The 20,809-nt window shown below is 41.2% G+C and overlaps 1 protein-coding gene across 6 annotated transcripts in view; it reads right to left on the bottom strand.

Annotated features, from left to right (window-relative positions):
* The window catches only part of shtn3 (shootin 3), a 65,322-nt gene that overhangs the window by 31,844 nt on the left and 12,669 nt on the right, over positions 1-20,809 (bottom strand). For all 6 annotated transcript variants that reach the window (XM_061724817.1, XM_061724819.1, XM_061724818.1 and 3 more), the window contains exon 2: positions 20,396-20,456. In XM_061724817.1, coding sequence (XP_061580801.1) covers positions 20,396-20,456 — 61 coding nt within the window. The remainder of the gene's footprint in view (positions 1-20,395; positions 20,457-20,809) is intronic.

Here is a 20,809-nt window from a genome sequence, read left to right as displayed (position 1 = left end):
TAAAGAAGTTTTATATGTATCTATTCAAGAGATGTTTCTTTACTAACCATTTGAATTCTTTTATGTTAATAGTTTGCTTAAAGTGTTTGGGAAGTGGGTGCAGGGTTTTTGATATGGATACATTTCTTACAAATATTAATAAAGAATAAAGTAATCTTTCTCTTACCATTAACCAGCTGAGATTTCTATGCATTTTAAATACATTTGTTCTGGAATCACAACCCAGGACCAAGCGAGCTGCTTTATTTTGCTCTTTGGAGTTTGATTATCACGTCTGCTGTGGCGTTTGACCAGACCACTGGGCAGCAGTCAAGAGTCCACAAGATTAAAGCTTGTGTTGTTAATTTAGTTGACTTTAGTGACAAATATGTCCTGCATCTTCTAACGACAGAGATGAGAAGTTGACTCTGCAGAAAACATCAGCTACCACGTCGTTAAACATGATCTCAGCAGGAGCAGCATTAGTGAGCAGCGTTTCTGTCCAGGCCACAAACACCAGTCAGCTGGTAATAAGCAGCTGCCGGAGCTGCAGCTCCCAGACCGGTGGTTACGAGGGCGGCTGTCACACCGCAGCTAAAGCATCAGGGGCTGAAACTAAAGCATCAGCTGAAACTGCTGGATACCGGCTCCCTATGCTGCTCTCTGACGGATACAGATAAGATATTATCACATATCACCAGTCTGCCTTTAGAAAGGTTATTCTTTGGTTTTTGTGAACCCTGGTTGGTTGTGAATGCTGCTAAAAAATGTCTTTATGAATAAATCCATCCATCCATCATTCAGCCATCCATCCATCCATCCATCCATCCATACACCAATCATCCATCCATCCATCCATCCATCCATCCATCCATCCATCCAACCATCCATCCATCCATCCATCCATCCAACCCTCCATCCATCCACCCATCATCCAACCATCCATCATCCAACCATCCATCCATCCATCCATCCATCCATCCATCCATCCATCCATCCATCCATCCATCCATCCATCCATCCATCCATCCATCCATCCATCCATCCATCCATCCATCCACCAATCATCCCCCATTAATGTCTATTGTTCTCTATCATATTGTAGTATTATAGTAAAGTAATGATAATGTAATACTATACATTATAATTACTTCTATTATTACATAAATAGTATTATTATAGTATATAGCATAGTAGTATTATTGTAAAGTAATGATAATGTAATACTATACATTATAATTACTTCTATTATTACATACAGACAGTATCACAACTAAATGCTGGGCGTTTGTTTGTTTTGTTTTCTTTTTGTTTGCTTTGATTTGTTTTGTTTTTGACTATATTCATATATACATATAATTGAGTATTATATCACTATATTGAATAGTTATTAAAGTAGGGGTGTTTGGTTATGTGTGTTTTATAAGTAAGTTTATTGAAACTCTTGTTATACGTAAGAATGTAAGATTCAGGGGTAGGACTCCATAAGTGTTTACTTAATTCCTACTCCGTTTGGAACATGTTGGTGGATCCGTGAGGTCTGCTCAAATGCTGTCTTGTATCAGGGCTGGTGTGGTGAGGACCCAGATGCAGGAGAGCGAGAGGCAGGAGTTCAACAAAAAAGGGTTTATTTTACAAAAAAGGCAAGAACCAAAAACCAAAGGCGCTGCTTGGCAGGATCAAAAGTCACACGTAAACAGGGATCAAAAAACTAGAGCAAAAACTTGGCAGGACACATGAAGGAAAGAAACAGGGCGGAACCACCAGGAGCAAGGGAAAGACAAGAACAGATATACTATACTTTATTTTTTTACCAGCAACCTCCCAGTTGAGCTGCCCAGGTGAGGCCTGCAGGCAGCGGGACTAATGTTTTCAGATGATGCAGGTCTGATGCAGCCCAGTAACTCCAGCACGGATGCAGCATCAGAGAGGACTGGTTTTAATGGATTTGGTTGTTGGGCAGCTGGGCTTTTAACGGTCTCCTCGGGGCAATAAGACCGGAGCTGCAAACGGCACGGCCAGTTGATTTAAAGGTACACGCACAACCGCCTTTCAGGTTAATTATCCAAGTCTTTGATTCAAAAAGCTTATATGTTTGAGACACGACTCCATCCGGCTGGTCTCATCAGCTCAGCTGGACTAATGGTGAATTACGGTGCATTTACAGGATTCGGCAGGAGGAACAAGAAGTGTCCCCTCCAACATGCTTCATTGCAGTGTGTGTAGCGTCCTGTACTTCCTGCATAACATGTCAGATTTTGTTAATTCCTGCAAGTGACTGCAGAAGAACACAGATCATCTTAAGCCGGACCGCTTGTATCCACTAGGCCTGTGTTGAAAAAATAGATTTTCCGATTCTAAATCGATTCTCATTTTAATTCCTAAAAATCTTTTTTCATCATTTCATTACAACTTTTGGTGTTTTTGGTGTTTATGCCCAAAAAAGGAACGTTTTGTTGGACAGGAGAATAACTACTGCCATGTTTCTGCCTTTAAATATGTTTAAAGGTATGAAAACATTAAAGTTTTCAGTTATAATTGCATCAATTGTCTATATTTCAATAATTTATACACTGTGTTGGGGTTACATTTGCATAAAATGCTAAAAACCAAATTTTCAAAAATTAAAAACCGAAAATAGACCGAAAATGGAAATATTTAAATGGAATGTGGGAAAAACTAAAACCGATTTCATCCGTCTCTGTTTGCTGCCCTGGATCTGTTTGGTAATTCTACCCCACGATGTTTCTGAAAGCAGTTCTATCAGCATTCTGGGAGCTGATTGGTCCTTACAGCATCATTAGCTGCCAATACTTGCTGTTGAATCTCAATATAATACTAGTATTAATATGTTGCATAACTACAGTCATATAATTCATGCAACAGCTCAAAAAACTGTTTTAATAACACAAACCCAAATCAATATCGGAATCGAATCGGATCGAATCAAATGGTGATAATTGATTCTGAATCTTAAGAATCGGAATCGTATCGATTCTTGACATTTGAATGGATCCCCAGCCCTATATGTGACGCTCTGGTTGACTGAGCAGCTGTTTGGCTCTTATAGTAACACATCATTTAGAAACGTGACGCTGCCCTCCACCATGGCTGCCTCCCGTGTTGCGTTTGACCCACAGAGCTGCAGCTGAGCGGCGGTGCAGCCAGGCGGAAGACGATGCGCTGTGGCATGTGGGCGGAAGTACGCCTGAACGCAGCCCGGAGACGAGTCTGCACCATCCACCAACATCACACTTTGAATGGAAACATAAAAATAGATCCAGAAGCCCTTGTCTGTCGTATCATCCTCGTGTTCCTCACCGCTGCTTCCTCTGAGAAACCCACAGCCTCTCCGCTCAGTCGTCCGGAGACGGTGAGCATCAGACCTGTGTAGTTTCTGGAAAGGCGTTGGTCCACAGGATTGCTGCTCTTTCATTCTCCACCACTCTGGGATGTATCTCCCATCCTGAGTGTTTAAACAACTATCTGGACTGAATACATCTAAGTTATCAAGAATAAAACTCCAGAGGTGAAACAGATTTCAGAGGTTTTAGTTACGCAGTTGCATAAGTGCATAAGTAAGTGGGTCAGAACAACACCAGGCGTCTCGATGCAGGAGATGACGCAGAACCAGGGATGCATCATGATTTTAAACACCACGAATGATGACTAGTCCTTAAAATTCTGATAAACAGGTCACTGTAACGTCAGAGCTAATCTACTAGGAACATAGTATCAGTATGAACACTCTGTTCCCGGGCCAAGGCCAATACTTCCATCAGTAGATTTAGATAATCAAAAGGCCGAGGCTACATTTCCATCTTACCTGTCTTACATGTCTTAGCTTCTACATCCCATAAGACATTGCAGCAGAAGCCAGTCATAGCGGCCCCATAGCATGTGGTCCAGTCTCTCTTTCCTCCTCTGCTAGTCCATTGTTGTCCTTCCCAGTTCTGCAGCATTTCTTGCTTTCCTTGTTTTTCAGAGTTCTTACTAATAATTTCAGTTACACCGTCATATTATAGTGTTTTTTTTTTCCTTTTTTTATTTTTATTGGGGTCTCACACACCATATTTTGCAAAAATATGCGTAAATATCTGCACCTGGTGAGCACAGCGAAAGGAAAGGGAATAAGACCACATGGAAACAGACTTTTTTCTCTCCCCCATGTCAGATAAAAGCATGCTAGGAGCATGCAAGCGTGTGTAGACATGATTAATGTGAAGATATGTCATCCTTTTTTGTTCAATCGAATAAATAATCTCAAAGATCATCAACAGAAACAAACATAAACAATGAAAAGTATCTGACAGGATATAAACTGTATTTGTAAAACCGTTATCTGTTATGTATTTACTGAAGTTCTATTTTACTTCTACATTTGATTTTATTCATTATTTTGGTTTGCCTCGTGTTTGAGTCACTAAAATCGAGGGGGCAGGACATGACATCATACATCCATCATGACAGTGGTCCAGGATGGGGGGATAAATAATTACACTTGCTACAACTGCAGCCACGTGATAGATGTGTGCAAGAACTGCAGCTCCAGTGGTAGAAGATCTCACTGCTGTGATTAAATGTAAATGTAAATGTACTTTATTTATATAGCACCTTACATCAACCTAGAGGTGAACCAAAGTGCTTTACATAACATACAACAAAATAAAACACGAATAAAACATATGAACATATAAAACATCAAGTATAAAAAAGTGTTGCCACACTACTGGGTATTAAAAGCCACCCTGAATAAATAAGTTTTCATTTTAGATTTAAAAAGGCCCAGGTCAGAGATGGTGCGTAACTCACAGGGGAGATTATTCCAGAGCCGGGGGCCGGCAACTGAAAAGGCTCGGTCACCCCAGTGCTTCTGCTTTGACCTGGGCACTTCCAACAAACGTTAAAGAGCATATTGCAGGTTAGAATTTTTTCAAAAATGATACCTGACCTTATGTGAAAATGACTATGTGAGAAGTTAATGTAGGATTTAATATGTTTTACAAGACATAAGGGCACGTATTCAGAGGAAAAAGTGGCTGATTTTAGCCAAGCTCCTACAAACGCTTTTTTTTTTTCGAACACCGCGTCATACGACGCCACACCAGGGAGCAGTCTCCACAGCTGCCCCATCTGACTGCCCAGACCCCGTACACACGTAGCCGGGTATCTGCTAAACCCAAGATATTTTCCTACGTTTGGACCTGTCATCCACATGAAAACGCAAATAAACTAATGTTTAAAAAAAACTCCAGGCAAAGGGAAGATTTTTGAAAACTCTGTTTATGTAGATGCGTGTAGACAGAGACAACCGGAGTTTTGCGTTTTCGAACGTCACATTATGCTCCAAAACAACAACAAATCTGCTCTGAGTCTGACGTCTAACGTGCGACCCAGAACTGATCCACCATCTGTCCTCCAAGCTATTTATTAAATAAATGGTCTCTGCTCTTGACACCGTTACACCGACGCGGAGCCTACGCCGTAGGGTACGCGGCGACGCGCAGCTGGGCTGCAGCTATGCTGCATCGATTAACGCAGCAGCTCCGCGGCGGACACAGGGAAACTCCAGCTCGTTACCCGAGGAGGAGGCGCGGATCCCGGGGAAGCGGCGCAGCACAGGCAGCCCGGAGTCCGGAAGACCAGATGATCTACAGGTCTGTGCTTATGAAAGTGGTCGAAAACGCATATCTTCGGTTCTGTGTGGAAGGTTTTTTTTTTTAACAACGATGTAATGTGGATACAAATTATTTTATAAACGAAGGGGGGGAAGTATTCGGTTTTAAAAATACCCGGCTATTTCGGATGCTTTTAATCAGAAAAAAGAGAAGATAATAAGCCTGTTTTCTGTTTAGAAAGTACAAACGTAGACAGATTACAAGTACTCACCCGTTTTTAAGGAGTTATTTTCGGAGTTTCTTTCAGGAGCACGGAGCAGGAGTGCTGCAGTGAATAAAGGCGGATTTATGGTTCCGCGTAAAATCGACGGCGTAGCCTACAGTGTAGGGTACGTGGCACACGCAGCGTTCTGACCCATAAATCAGCCTTTTAAAAAGCGAGTTTCAGCTGTCAATCAAAAGAACGTGGGGGGACTAACGGGTTCGTAATTATAAGGCTGTGGCCTGTCATATTGGTGTGAATACACATTCACAACCTCTTCAGTGTCACAACTAACATTAAGATCCATTATTTTTCCTATTGTTGAATTCACCGCGCTCCCTGATGTCACGTCACTTCCGGTTCAGCTTTTTCAAATGCAGAAGTAAAATACTCTCACAAAAACAACTCTGGAGGTCACTGTAGTATATATTTATGCGTATTTCAATGAAAATTCAGTTCCTACATTATTTTCCTACACATTGATTCACAGGGGTCTCCAACCTGCAATATGCTCTTTAAGGGATATAAACTGTGGCAGGGTGGAGGAGCAGGCACTCAGCTGATTAGGCACACCTGTGCCCAATCAGCCTCTCCACCCTGCCCGCCTTCATAAAGAGCAGCTGCACACCAGCAAGGGGCTGCCGGAGGAAGCTGCTGAAGGAGACGGCACGTGTGTCTTGGGTGAAAGAAGAGAATAAAGAGTTCCTACACGAAACCCTGTGTCCTCTGTCCTGTCGGTCGACCCCTGTAGCACTAGCCTTGCTACATAAACATTTACAGATACTTCTGAATTTCTGTCAGCAGATGATTGTTGGGTCATTGACCTGGATCAGAACATCTGTGACTTCCTTGTAATGATTTATTCATAAAAGCTGTGTGACTCTTTTGCCTGAAATACCTGACAAAGACAAATGTTTACAGATCTGGGGCCTCATCTATAAAGCTTGCTTGCGCAGAAAAAGCGCCTGAAAGTTGCGGAAGCCACCATCTACGCAAATCCTCGGATCTAAAAAGAAAAAACTAACCGAAAAATCTGCTTATCTTTACGGCAACCTGGACCCTCCCGTAAGAATTTACTTAAGACACGGGGAACTGGCGAGGCAGGCTGTGAGGTGGTGAAATGAAGCCAGATTCATGTCATACTCTTAATAATGTCATCACACATCACAACATAGGCTATATCAGACTTAAAATAATAAAATAATAAAATAAAATAAAATAAAATAGCGCTGATCGTGTTCCTCTGTGTGAAGCTCAGTCAGTCAGGTGCTGCTGCTGCTGCAGCCTCTTCTTCACCCGCTTTAGGACAGAACAAATGAGGGGCTGCGTTTAGGGAGCCCCACGGAGCCCCTAAAGGGACTCAGATTTTTTTTTATATGAGTTTCACGCGCGCGTGAAACCTTTACGTGCGGGTGTATGGTGCCTAAATTATGGTCCCGCGTTAAAACGACGCAGAGCCTGCGGCGTAGGGTACGCGGCGACGCGCACCCACGCCGCAGGCTCTGCGTTGGTGTGACGCAGAACCGTAAACCCGCCCTGAGCAGCTCTGAGGGGAGACGGGAGAGGAGGAGGGGGAGCGGAGGGGGGAGCGGGGCTGCGGGGCCGTTTTCGTATCGCTTTCATACAGTGTCTTGATAATTTGCAATTTAAGGCTGAGCCTACCGTTAGTTTTTAAACTGTGAAAAGTAAGGGGAAAAAAAACATGATTTTGAAAAGACGGGGGGACGTGTGTCCCCCTGTTGCGCCGGGGAACTCACGGCGTTTAGCGCAGCAACGACGTGCTGCCACTCACTCGCTTTATTTTATTGTATAGGCTACTATTTATAGCTATACTTATTCTAACTTTTACTGTGACCACCAAATAATGTGGTTTTCCAGTCCTCCACCTCATCTACAACATCTCTGTCTCCGTGAAAGTCAGTGTCACGGTGGCTGCTACTTCTAATTCATTCTGACGCCAAACAGGCTGGAGGAAGCCACTGCGCATGCTCAGTAGGGTCATCCATATGCATTTATGGGCGTGTAGAGGGCAGGATTAGAGGCGGATTCAGCTGCGCAGGTCTGTGATTCATAAAGGAACGTTGCGTGCAAATCTGCGTGCACATGGTTTTATTGATCCAGATTTTTTTTTGCGCCCGGCATTTTCGGCTTTTGAGCGTACATGCACTTTTAGTATGACTCCTACGCAGTCCATTTTAAATGAGGCCCCTGGACCTCAGACACTCAACCGAGTCGAGAGACATGAAACTGCTGAGATGTCAGCACGCTGACTCACTGAACCCAAACAGTGAGTCAGCGTCTTTTCTGGTGTGGGTACCAGGGCTGGGGATCGATTCAAATGTCAAGAATCGATTTGATTCTGATCCTTAAGATTCAGAATTGATTATCACGATTTGATTCGATCCGATATTGATTTGGGTTAGTGTTATTAAAACTGTTTTTTGAGTCGTTGCATGAATTATGACTGTGTAGTTATGCAACATATTAATACTAGTATTATATTGAGATTCAACAGCAAGTATTGTTAGCTAATGATGCTGTAAGAACCAATCACCTCCCAGAATGCTAATATAACTGCTTTCAGAAACATAGTGTGGGTCAGAATTACCAAACAGATCCAGGGCAGCAAACAGAGACGTATGAAATCAGTTTTATTTTTAAACACATTCCGTTTAAATTTTTTCCATTTTCGGTCTATTTCGGTATTTAATTTTTGAGAATTTGGTTTTTAGCATTTTATGCAAATGTAACCCCAAGACAGTATATGAAATCACATTTTCCCCTGAGATTGTGTTTATTTTCTTTTATTTGAAACAACTTCTGGATGTCTTTTGGCAACTGATGCTGATTCGCTTTGTGCATGATTTGTATAGTTTTGAAGTCGACCAGGGGCCTCATCTATAAAGCTTGCTTGCGCAGAAAATGCGCCTGAAAGTTGCGGAAGCCGCCTTCTACGCAAAGCCTCGGATCTAAAAAGAAAAAACTAACCGAAAAATCTGCGTATCTTTACGGCAACCTGGACCCTCCCGTAAGAATTTACTTAAGACACGGGGAACTGGCGACGCAGGCTGTGAGGTGGTGAAATGAAGCCAGATTCATGTCATACTCTTAGTAATGTCATCACATATCACAACATATATCAGACTTATAATAAAATAGTGCTGATAACGGAGCGGGGTGGGGGGGTGGGGGGTTTGAATGCCGCTCCGAGCCCACTACTCCACGCCGAAGAGGAAAAAAGAAAGTGTTCTGATTAAAATAAGGAACGTTGGACTATATAACTATTGCGTTCATAAGGATAAAGTTTTTAGAAAAATAAAAATTAAAGAAATAGTCTCTTCTCCCCGTGTGTGTCTGCCTGTCATGCACGGGTACGTGCGCTCATGTTGTTTACTTTTAAGCCGGAATTATGGTTCTGCGTCACACCAACGCAGAGCCTACGCCGTAGGGTCCGGCGTAGGTGCGCGTCGCCGCGTACCCTACGCCGTAATCTCTGCGTTGGTATAACGCGGAACCATAAAACAGCCTAGAGCAGCTCTGACGGGAGACGGGAGGGAGGAGGGGGAGCGGGGGCTGCCGGGCCGCCGTCCCGAGTGTCTTGATGATTTGCTGAGCCTACCGTTAGTTTTTAAACTGTAAAAAGTGGGGGGGACAAATACATCATTTTGAAAAGTGGGGGGGACATGTTCCCCCTGCCCCCAGTGGAAATTGCGTCGTGCGATCGTGGCACTAACGGGCAGCAACGACGTGCTGCCACTCACTCGCTTTATTTTATACTATTTATATACTTTTCCTACTTTTACTGTGACCACCAAATAATCTCGTTTCACTGTCCTCTCTCCACATCATCCACAACTTCTAGATCTCAGATCTCAGCGAAATTCAGTGGCACGGTGGCTCGACACGTTCATTCATTCTGACGCATTCATCCGGATTCATCCCTAACAGGCTGCAGGAAGCCACTGCGCATGCTCAGTAGGCTCATCCATATGGATTTATGGGCGTGTTGAGGGCGGGATATGGGGCGGATTCAGCTGCGCAGCTTTCCAGGTGGACTGTGATTCATAAAGGGAACATTGCGTGGAAGTCTGCGTGCACGCGGTTTTATAGATCCGGATTTTTTTTTGCGCCCGCCATTTTCGGCTTTTGGGCGTACATGCACTTTTAGTATGAATCCTACGCACTCCATTTTAAATGAGGCCCCTGATCCTTAAATTTGAGTGTTCTCAGTTTGATGAAGAGTGGGTTTGTTGATTCTCTAAAGGCTGTTTTATTTACAATTCTTATTGCTCTATTTTGAAGTTTGAATATTGGTAAATATATAAAAGGTCCCGTTAAAACGGACAGCCTGGCGATGGCGGGATGCAAACGGAGCCCTGCTCCTGCTCTTCACGGCCGGCTGAAGCCTCTTTAGTGGCCAAGCCTGTTATTAACAGCCGATTTGGCGGATTATCCAACGGTGAGCAGGTTGCTCCGTTAGCACGGCAGAGTGTTAAGAGGGTCAAAGCCCCTGCTGGGGATTAAATGATGGAGGCGATAAATCCCTGCTGAGGCTGATGTTTGGAAGTAAAAACTAATGATTCTGGCAACAAAAAAGTTACTTTATCTTCTGAATTTAAAAAAATAAAAAAATGTAATTTCAACGTCTTTCACCCTGAATTCATCCAATGAAGAATCACTGAATCTTTATGATCCGTAAACCATTGAGTAAATAAATGGAGGGGGCCACTCGAGTTTGGGATTCACCCGTCTGCATCTGTAGCAGTTTATTCAGTAATGAAATTATATCAAAATGAACAACCATCACGAGTCTGATGAGTAACTCGAGCCAAGGACATCATCATGGGGACGATGAAAGTTTAATATTTCATGACTATTTTTCTCTCCCCACAAATATTTCATTTGGAACAATCAAGATATTAGATTCAAAAACAAATCTTTATATATTAAGAGATGGGTTGATAATAATATTTTACTGGTTAGTCAACTATTGAATGACAATTTCACTTATGAAGAATTTCTCTCAATCTATGGTTTTCCTGTTACTGCTAGAGAATATTCAACTGTGTTTGATGCAATACTAGACGCTGCTAGAAGGTTACTGTGTTTTGCTCCTAAAAGTAGAAATTGTAATATTCCAAGGTTGAATCCTGATGACATATATGTTGGTAATATTTGTCCTTTACTAAGTGATAAAGCTACGAATCATTGCATTAGATATATTATACAGAGAGACATTGTTTCTAAACCTGCAGCAGTTTTCTATTGGAAATACTTATATAATGGAAAAAATTGGAAAGATTGGAAAAACACATGGGTCTTGTCAAGAAAATGTATTATTACAAACAAAGTAAGAGATGGTACTTTTAAAATACTTCATAGATGCTATGCAGTCAAGACCAATCTTGTTAAATATAAGATAAACATCGACACACTCTGTTCTTTTTGTGGTAATGTGGATGAAACAATATCTCACTTATTCTGGAATTGCACATACTCATATTCTCTGGATTGACCTTAATCATTTTATAAATGCTAAAGTTGATTCTTCCTTCAACATGTACTATTTGGTGTATCAAAAAATTATATGACAAGCCCAGACAAAGTATATTTAATCAACCTTCTTTTAATTATTGCTAAATATCATATACACTGTACTAAATTTGCTAGCCAACGTCCAAATATAATTGTTCTCAAAGCTATATTAATATTATATTCAGACAGTCTTAAACAGAGCATAAACCCCAAAGCGGTTAAAATGAGAAGCCTATGTGAAAAATATGATATTTCCTGATCTTTTGTTTTTATTTAGTTTTCCTCCTTAAACCTCAAGCCTTGTATTTTATTTTGATATATAATTTACTGTCCTTAATTTGTAACTGCATTTTATCCTGAAGTTTTGTACCTTATATCTGTCAATACTATATATATATATATATATATATATATATATATATATATATATATATATATATATATATATATATATATATATATATATATTTCATGACTCTTGGATCCTGAGCGGTTTGGGAGCGAGCACCTAGTGGTCATGGGTGGTATGGCGCTCTCTGTACTGGCCTCAGGTTTCAGGCTGGACGGCTGCGTCCGGATCACGTGGCACCGGCTTGTAGGGTCCTGGTGTGCACTCAGCATGTGATCGTAGTATTTCTGCCGGGACATGAATGTAGGGAAAGTGCCGCCACAGGCCCGATTCAGAGCACAGGAGACTGAGTAACTGGGCTGGGAGAGATGCCACCATTGCAGGCGGAGGTCCCCCCCCCCCCCCAGCTGCAGATGCACACTCAAAAAACAAAGAGCCCTTTTATGATGTCCACTTTGTCATTATTAGTTTTACTGTGTCCAAAAAGGTATTTTCTCTGTACTATGAACTATTTGCACTGGACTATGACAACCTCTGGATCTGCAGTTATTCTAAAATCACACCCAGATATCTGTTTCTTTCAGCGCATTCACAAGGGATAAAAGTCTCAGTTTTACTACAATTTACAGACTTTTATCTCCAGAAGTGACATCACGGCCTTGCGTCTTATCACAAATCCCTTTTATTTGACATAAACTGACCTGAAAGCATTTGATTAGACACTCGACAGTTAGATTTCAGTGTCACATATTCACAAGTTGCAAAATCAAAAAGTGGTGTTATCGGCCTGTGCTTAAGTTGCTATGGTAACAATAAACTTAACCGTAAATATACACTGCAAAGACTGATTTCTTAGAAAGTTAAAATGCCTTGTTTCAAGAAAAAATAAGAATGTTTTCAGACTATTTTGCTGGATTTAAAAGTTCTAGTGAAGAAAATCTTTCTTACTCCGTTGGCTGAGATATTTTTGCTAATAATAAGACACATTTTGATTAGATTTTGGAAATATTAGGTTTATTTTTAGCAGGGCATGTTTTTGCAGTCTAACTGCAGGTTCTGTTGAAGCCGAACGGCATCATCTGGTTGTCGTTCTTCTGCCGATATGAACTTCTTGTCTTGTCTGTGAAGCTCAATGTTGATCTATGTCCTCAAATATCATCCTCATTTTACATGTGGTGGAGTTTCGACTTCAGTCGTTATGTAATGTCACACTATGTGCAGCAGCCGTCGTCATCGGAAAGAGGGAGGAAAAGCTTTTCCCGTCTGCACGTCATTGAATCACTGAGATGTGCAGCTGCATGGGATTAACATGATCTCATGTGCTTTTTATTATTTTACCTGTTGTTTTATAATTTTATTTCATTTTATTTGTTATTTAAGCGTACTCTTAAATTAAATACTTATGATTTTTGAAAACCGCGTGAAGTTATGGATAAGCCCTGAATGCAGGCAGCAAAAAAATAGATCGTTACCAGAACAGTTACAAAATTTGTTCAGATTGGAGGACGAGGACAACAGACTTTAACTTGATTTCAAACATACTTTTGCAAGGCTAAACAAATGTGTATTTCTGTTACAGGTGTAAAATTATGGCATGGACAAAGCAAGGAACTGAAAAGTTGCACAAGTTTGTATCAGCTTAAGAAAATGTTTAGAAAAGAAAAGATAAGTGCCTACAAAAAAGAAGAAGGAGAAAGAGAAAAAAAATAGATAGAAGAGTGGTATTTTTGTTTGTTTTCTTGTTATAAATATGTGTATAGATAGATTGGTGTTCAGTAAGTCAACGTAATGGTATTAACAGAGAGGGGCAGGTATCATAAGTTTTCTTCTTTCTGCTCCTTTTCTTTCATGGTGATAATGTGTACTTCATGGAATTTTGTACAACATTATTAAGAATATATACCATGAATGGAATAAATTAAATGTAATGTTGATGTAAAGCACTTTGAATTACCTTGTGTTGAATTGTGCTATACAAATAAACTTGCCTTGCCTCATGACTCGGTGTTTGCAGTAACTGGGGGGTAATTTCCATCTTTGAATCAAATCGCGCTCAGAATCTGGGGTCGGGTCATGTTGCCTTTGCTTTATCGCTGCTAAATCTCTAAATACCTGCCGGCCAGCCGGGCCTCCCTCATTAGAGCCAGTCAAACACGGCCATCAGATATGAGCGGCAGGTAGAGCGGCGCTCTGAAGGACTGCAGTCAGCTGTAGGGCTAACACCCTCTTAAACACACACTCATCCAACCCCCCCATCTTCTGGTGCTGAATAATGCATGTCAGGAAGTTTTAATAATTCATGGGAATAACATGACAAGAGCGACCGCTGTTCTCTCTGGGGGGAGGGCCATGAATGAATAAATGAGTGAATGAATGAGAGGCCGAGGCACGAGGTGACGAGACTTCCAATGAAACGGAGGATCAGAGTTCCTGCTGACTGACTCTGCTTTGCTGCACCGACTCATTTTAAGGTTTTCCTCCCCAGTTTTCACGGAAACTTTAATAATGTTTACTTTAAAATGTCAAGTTTTCATTTGAAAACACAGTGATGAGGATTCATCGTCTGAGGACAGAGGATGACCGTCTCAAATGTCAGGACGATCCATCAAGCGTCTGTGAGGTTATCACACTAAAAGCCCTAAAACGTCTCCTCTGTGGCGGCGCTGGAAGTCCAGGAGAGCCGATAAATCAATACGACTCATCCTCGGAGACTCAAGAACACAAACTATAAAGTAGATGGGGAGGTCTTGACCAGCTTTCTTATTTTCAGTCATGCTGGCAGCTTTAGGAAGAACACATAAATAAACCTGCTCAAAGAGGAAATACTATTCGTGATACTGGAAACAAATTCAATGTTAATGTAATTTAAGGCTTTAATGACATCACCGTGGTTGTTCATGGTGATAAACGTCAAACTACAGCCTCCTTGTTACAGACTGAGGATATACCGGCGCTGCAGTCACTCTGGAAACAAATACTGCAGTCCAGTATTTATGAAATACTTCACCCTGGTTTCACGGACATACTACGAGAGCTCTTAAAGCGGCACTATGTAACTTTTCCACCTTAATATAATATTTCCAGAGTCATTGTGATGGTACATCAACTTCCAACAGGTTTAATGACACCTCTGTCATGGTCTGAGGGGTCTGTATCGCCTTCACTGGCACTATGTAACTTTGAGGAGCATGGTAGGAACCCTGCCACACTAAAAAACTACAAATGTTTACGGCTTTGACTGCTTTACGGCATACGTCACTTCCCCCTCCTTCCCGATTCGCAGTCGAGGCGAAAATGAGTCGTCGGCTCGGTTGGATCGCGGCTGTAACGACCAAACATAACCTTCCTCAGTAAACAAACAAACACGCACACAGACGGGCGTCGGATCAAAACACGGGTTTATTAAACCACAAACAAACACTCACAGACCGGGGTCGGATCATTCAAACGGGTTTTATTACCCACTACTCCAGCTAAACGCAGTTGCTGGCCAGCTCTCTGCGGCGCGATTAATTTTGTTGAGGAAAAAATATAAACTATTTGATTTGTAGCTGCAGAGGAAAAAAATAATCTCACGAGGAAAACAAAAATATTGCTCACGCCTTGGAGCCTTTTCGGCATAATATATCAGTCAAAAAAAAGAAAAGAAAAGTAAGAGTAATACAAAACATGTACTGTATGTTGTACTATTATACTAATTTATTGAAACACATGGTGAGTCAAACATTTACCAAAGCAGCTGCCAAACACTCCTAAACAAGGTAGTAAGACGTGGGTTGTGCAGAACTGCGGCAGTAAATCCTTCTAAAGAGTGGCGCTCCGACGAGGAGCTCCATTCTTTAGTAGGGATTTCATATGGATCCAGACCGTTAATAATCATTATTTTCTCCATATACCGCTCCCTGGCTTCCTTGTTTAAGGTATCCCGGTAAATTCCAGTTCCTTTCCAGCAGTTTAACATCTTTTTTTTTGCGTTCCGTCTGTTCACTTGGTGAAACAGAAAAGCGTCCCGTCTTCTCTCAAAACAAATGCACGCGACGGGACAGGAGTTTTCCGGCAGTACGCGCTGGTGCTCATGGGAAACGTAGTGTTCTTTCTGGCAAAGCACTACCGCTTTTGTCCACAAGATGCCGCCAAACTCAGAAAAGCTGAAAGTTACGTTGTGCTGCTTTAAGATGGAGAAAATGAGCTTCCAGATGAGCCCAAAACAGTTTTAAAGTCCTAATCAACCCACTGACCATTTTCTTAAATGGTGTGAGAGGGCAAACCTTGTCCTCAAAACCTTAAAGACAAAGGAAATGACCATTGATTTCACGAAGAAAAATTAATTTCAGCCCACTTTTATCAACGGAGAGGTGATCCAGTCTGTGACCGAATACAAGTACCTTGGAGTTGTGCTTGATCACAAACTTGAATGGGACAATTGGTCTAACTGCCTGTGCACTAAGGCCCAACAAAGACTGTACTTTTTAAAGAAACTGTTGTCTTTTAATGTTAATGGCAAAATGGTCCACATGTTTTACTGTGCTTTTATTGAAAGTGTTTTAACTTTCTGCATCATCTACTGGTTTGGGAATGCCTCTGAGGCACAAAAGAGGTCTGTTAGGAGGACAGTAACAACAGCCAGCAAACTGTTAGGAACCACCCTACCCAGCCAAAGGCCATTGTGGCTGATGAGAAGCACCCACTTACCTCCAGTTTTAAACTGTTGCCATCAGCTCGGCGTTATTGCCCCCCCTTGTTCACTAAAAACAGGTCAAACAAGTCCTTTATACCCCAAGCCATTAAACTTTTAAATATTGCTAGGAAATAGCACCCCAGCTGGCTGGGCAATACCATGTACAAGTGGTTGCAACGTGTCTGTATTACTGTTCTGTGTCCCTGTTTTTATGCTGTTTGCCATGTGTGTTTTTTGCTGCAAAAAAATGTCCCCACGGGGACAATAAAAATATATCTATCTATCTATCCATCTATCCATCTATCCATCTATCTAAACCACCGGTTATTCATTCACTGGCCCGACCTTCAGTTTCAAATATTGATACCCGGACATCTAAATGTGTTTTCTTTGACAAACAGCCAAACTGTAAACTATCAGAGACACCTCTCTCACTTCCTGATGGCAGCGAATGTCTCAGATATTTCTCGTAATCGTCCACTAAAGTTCCAGAGCCCATAAGATGGTATTTGAGCCTGTTGTCACTTAGCTGAATCAGTGTTTGTTTGCTTTTATGCAGCATTAAGAAGCTTTAGCTCCCTCTCTGTAGGCACGTTAGTTTCCATTAGTGAGGGTTCAGGGTGTAAACATGTCGGCAGCCCTCTACAGTCCTGGGATTCTGGGGAACTTCATCACCACCATCACAAGGCATGCAAACACAGCTGGCCCAGCCACCACCTCGCTAATCTTTTTTCCTCTCTGTCATTTTCTTTTTCATCTTTTATCATATTGCTCCTCTGTAAACAGTGGGCGTTGCATCGTTGCCACAAAGAAATATGGAGAGTCAGTGGATCCTGCCGGGTCAGTCATTGTAATAGAGACACAACGAGACGGTCAGCCCCGCAGATTCAATCAACCTAGATTTTACCCAGGATCCCCACTAATGGAAATTTACCTTGTGGTTTATCAAAGACGAACAGTGATGTATTATTGATGTCAGGGACGTATTTTCGGTCTTGGTACTGTTCAACCACTCAGGCCAAAGAAATATGAAAAACTTTTAATTTTGCAGCTTCACTGCAGTGCTTGAATGGAGTTATATAACTGTGTAAATAACTAAAGCAATATGATATAATACACTACAAAATTATTTAACAGGAAGGACAGCGAATGTCATAAAACTAGACTTTCACAAAGCATCTCAGTGGAGAAGTAACAAGTTTCCAGTAAACCTCTGGTTAATCAAATGATTAGATGATGGGAGAGTTCTTGTGATCATAGAGGTCGTGTTATATGTATTATATATGTTATATGTGTTTTAGCTCAGCTGTTCAAAGCTCTTCAGCAGCTCTTCAAAAAGCAGCTGAAAAGTCACAGCGAGATGACGCTCCAGAGGAAAAACAAGGGTTTTCCAGTTACCTTTTCAACAGCAAGGTCTCACTCAGGACCAGACAGGTGGCTGAACTTACTGTCAGGGTTTGACATTCCCCCCAGCCTTTCAGTTTCTGTTTTGCCCCGCCTCTGTCCTATCTGGCCTGATTGTCTGCACCTGTGTCTCGTTATCCCCTGTGTATCTGGTCTTGTCATTCCCTTGTTCCCGGTCGGTCCGTACTGTTTTGTCCTCCATGTTTCCTGCCACATTTTTCCTCCTCAAGTTTTTTGAAACCTGTTTAGTTTCTTTTGATCCTGCCAAGCAGCGCTTTGTTTTTGGTTTTCTGGAATAAATCCTGGTTTTTGCAACTCCTGCCTCCTGCTCTCCTGCGCTTGGGTCCACACCATACACCAGACGTGACAGATCTGTCACATCTCACCTCCGTCTCTCCAACAGAGGCTGTATTTATTTTTACATTGAGGGAAATGAATAATCTTCGTGTGAAAAATAACTGACCCGATTTCAAAGGAACTTTTTTTTCGAAATACAGATGCAAATAAGCATGTAGATACAGTATGTACATTTATTAATATATAGATTTATATTATGGATATAGATATGTTATATGTAGGTATGTATATAGATATATTATATTATAGATATGTTATTTATATATATATATATATATATATATATATATATATATATATATATATATATATATATACACACACATACATATATATGTACTTTATTTTTTTACTTTTTTGTATTCTTTTTTTTTTAACATGCATGTTCGAAATAAAATCTTCAAATGAAATCAAAAAGATGACAGATAGTTTAAATAATGACACCAGATTACGCAACATCAAGTTGTCTAAATTTCAAACTTTTCCTCAGTGAATGAACCTGAACACTTTGATCTTTGTGGTCACACTTTCAGACAGTCTCCTCTCTTACCTTTGACAATAGTAACAGTGGACGGAGCTGCAGATCAGTCAGCCTTGATTCATCTCCTCGCTGTGAGGGATCACACATTAACACGTCCCTTGAGTTGGTTAGCTAACCTGCAGTTGCCGTGGAAACGGAGACACCGCGCCCTCCCCTCGTCTCTGAAACCAGCCCTTGCAGGAGACAAGGTGCTGGTGACTTCATGCCGACAGAGATGCAGAGGAGAGGTGTGAAGGTGAAGTCGGAGGGTGAAAACAAGAGTGAAAAGAAGATGTTTCCAATCCCAGATGAAGTTAAAGTGACTCAGATGACGTGGCTCCTGCGGTCTACCCTCTCTGCTACAGGCAAGAAACACCCAAAGAAACCGTGGACTCCTTTCATCGCTCACCTTAATTGCGTATCCCTTTTCCAGCAACATGTCACACGTCAGCAACGACGGCGTTACTCCACAGCGCTTTAGTAAACATCGTGGAAGAGCCAAGCAAGACTCATGGCTGCCTCTGAGTTTTCCTCATTTAAAATGTAATTTCTTAAAAGTAGGGTAAGATATTTCCATAGCATGTAACATATCTTTGATATTACAACCAAAAACATGAACAAAACACAGAGAAATAGCTTTGGGGAGCAGGCTGTCCCCACTCCAGGGTTGTGTATGAAGGGTAGTTCTTAACTACTGTAGGGCTGGGGATTCAAATGAAGAAGAAGAATCAATTCGATTCCGATTCTTAAGATTCAGAATCAATTATCACGATTTGATTCGATCGGATTCCGATATTGATTTGGGTTTATGTTATTAAAACTGTTTTTTGAGCTGTTGCATGAATTATATGACTGTGTAGTTATGCAGCATATTACTACTAGTATTATATTGAGATTCAACAGCAAGTATTGGCAGCTAATGATGCTGTAAGGACCAATCAGCTCCCAGAATGCTGATATAACTGCTTTCAGAAACATTGTGTGGGTCAGAGTTACCAAACAGATCCAGGACAGCAAACAGAGGCTGTATGAAATCGTTTTTATTTTTTTCCACATTCCGTTTAAATTTTTTCCATTTTCGGTCTATTTCGGTTTTTAATCTTTGAGAATTTGGTCTTTAGCATTTTATGCAAATGTAACCCCAAGACAGTATATAAAGTAATGAAATATAGACAATTTATGCAATTATACCTGAAAACTTTAATGTTTTCATACCTTTAAACACATTTAAAGGCAAAAACATGGCACAAGTTATTTTCGTGTCCAACAAAACATTCCTTTTTCGGGCATAAACAAAAAACTACCAAAAGTTGTAATGTAATGATGAAAAAAAAAAAATCGATCTTTAGACATACGAATCGATTTTTAGGAATTAATATGAGAATCGATTTAGAATCGGAAAATCGTTTTTTTTTTTCAACACAGGCCTATTCTTAACTGATGTTAAAAAAATGCCAGAATTACCAAAATAAACACCTTAAGCAGCAAAAAACCCAAAAGAGATACGGAGCCAACAGAACCAGAGCTGCTATAGGTTGCCATGGGTAGGGCAGCATTCCTATAAAATTAGAGGATGTCACTATTTTCATCAGCAATTCAAGTTATCTGGCAACACAAACTAACCGAGCACTGAAAGGAGCTAGTTTCTGCGGTAAAGGAGGTGTCTGATCAGGCGAAAGCGGGCAGGACTCACCTCTCTTGATGTGCTTGAGTTGTCTCTGGGCCTCGTCTCTCTCCTCTGTCAGTCTGTTGCACTGTGGGAGCAGACGGCAGGTCAAACAGTTAAGATTGTGTTGCACAACAGACAACATACGCCACGTCACTGATACGGGCAGATACAGTTACACTGACATGCTGAGGGAGTCAGACACAAACACTGCTAACGAAAATGCCAACAAGGTCCAGTTTTTATCCCCAGAGAGATATTAAAGGAAAATAATCCCAACAACAATGATATCCAGAAGTTGTGGGGTGTATGGTTCTTGGATGTCCAGGACCAAAGCTTAGAGCACATAAAGTCTAACAGGTGGATCATTATTCGTCTGGATTGTTACAAGTTTATCCCTAATTTCTGAGCTTGCATGTCAATAATTCAGCAAGTTAAGAG

This window comes from Cololabis saira, chromosome 7 (assembly GCF_033807715.1).
Source record: "Cololabis saira isolate AMF1-May2022 chromosome 7, fColSai1.1, whole genome shotgun sequence".
Taxonomy (NCBI): Eukaryota; Metazoa; Chordata; class Actinopteri; order Beloniformes; family Belonidae; genus Cololabis; species Cololabis saira.
This window is presented reverse-complemented; position numbering and strand designations above follow the sequence as displayed.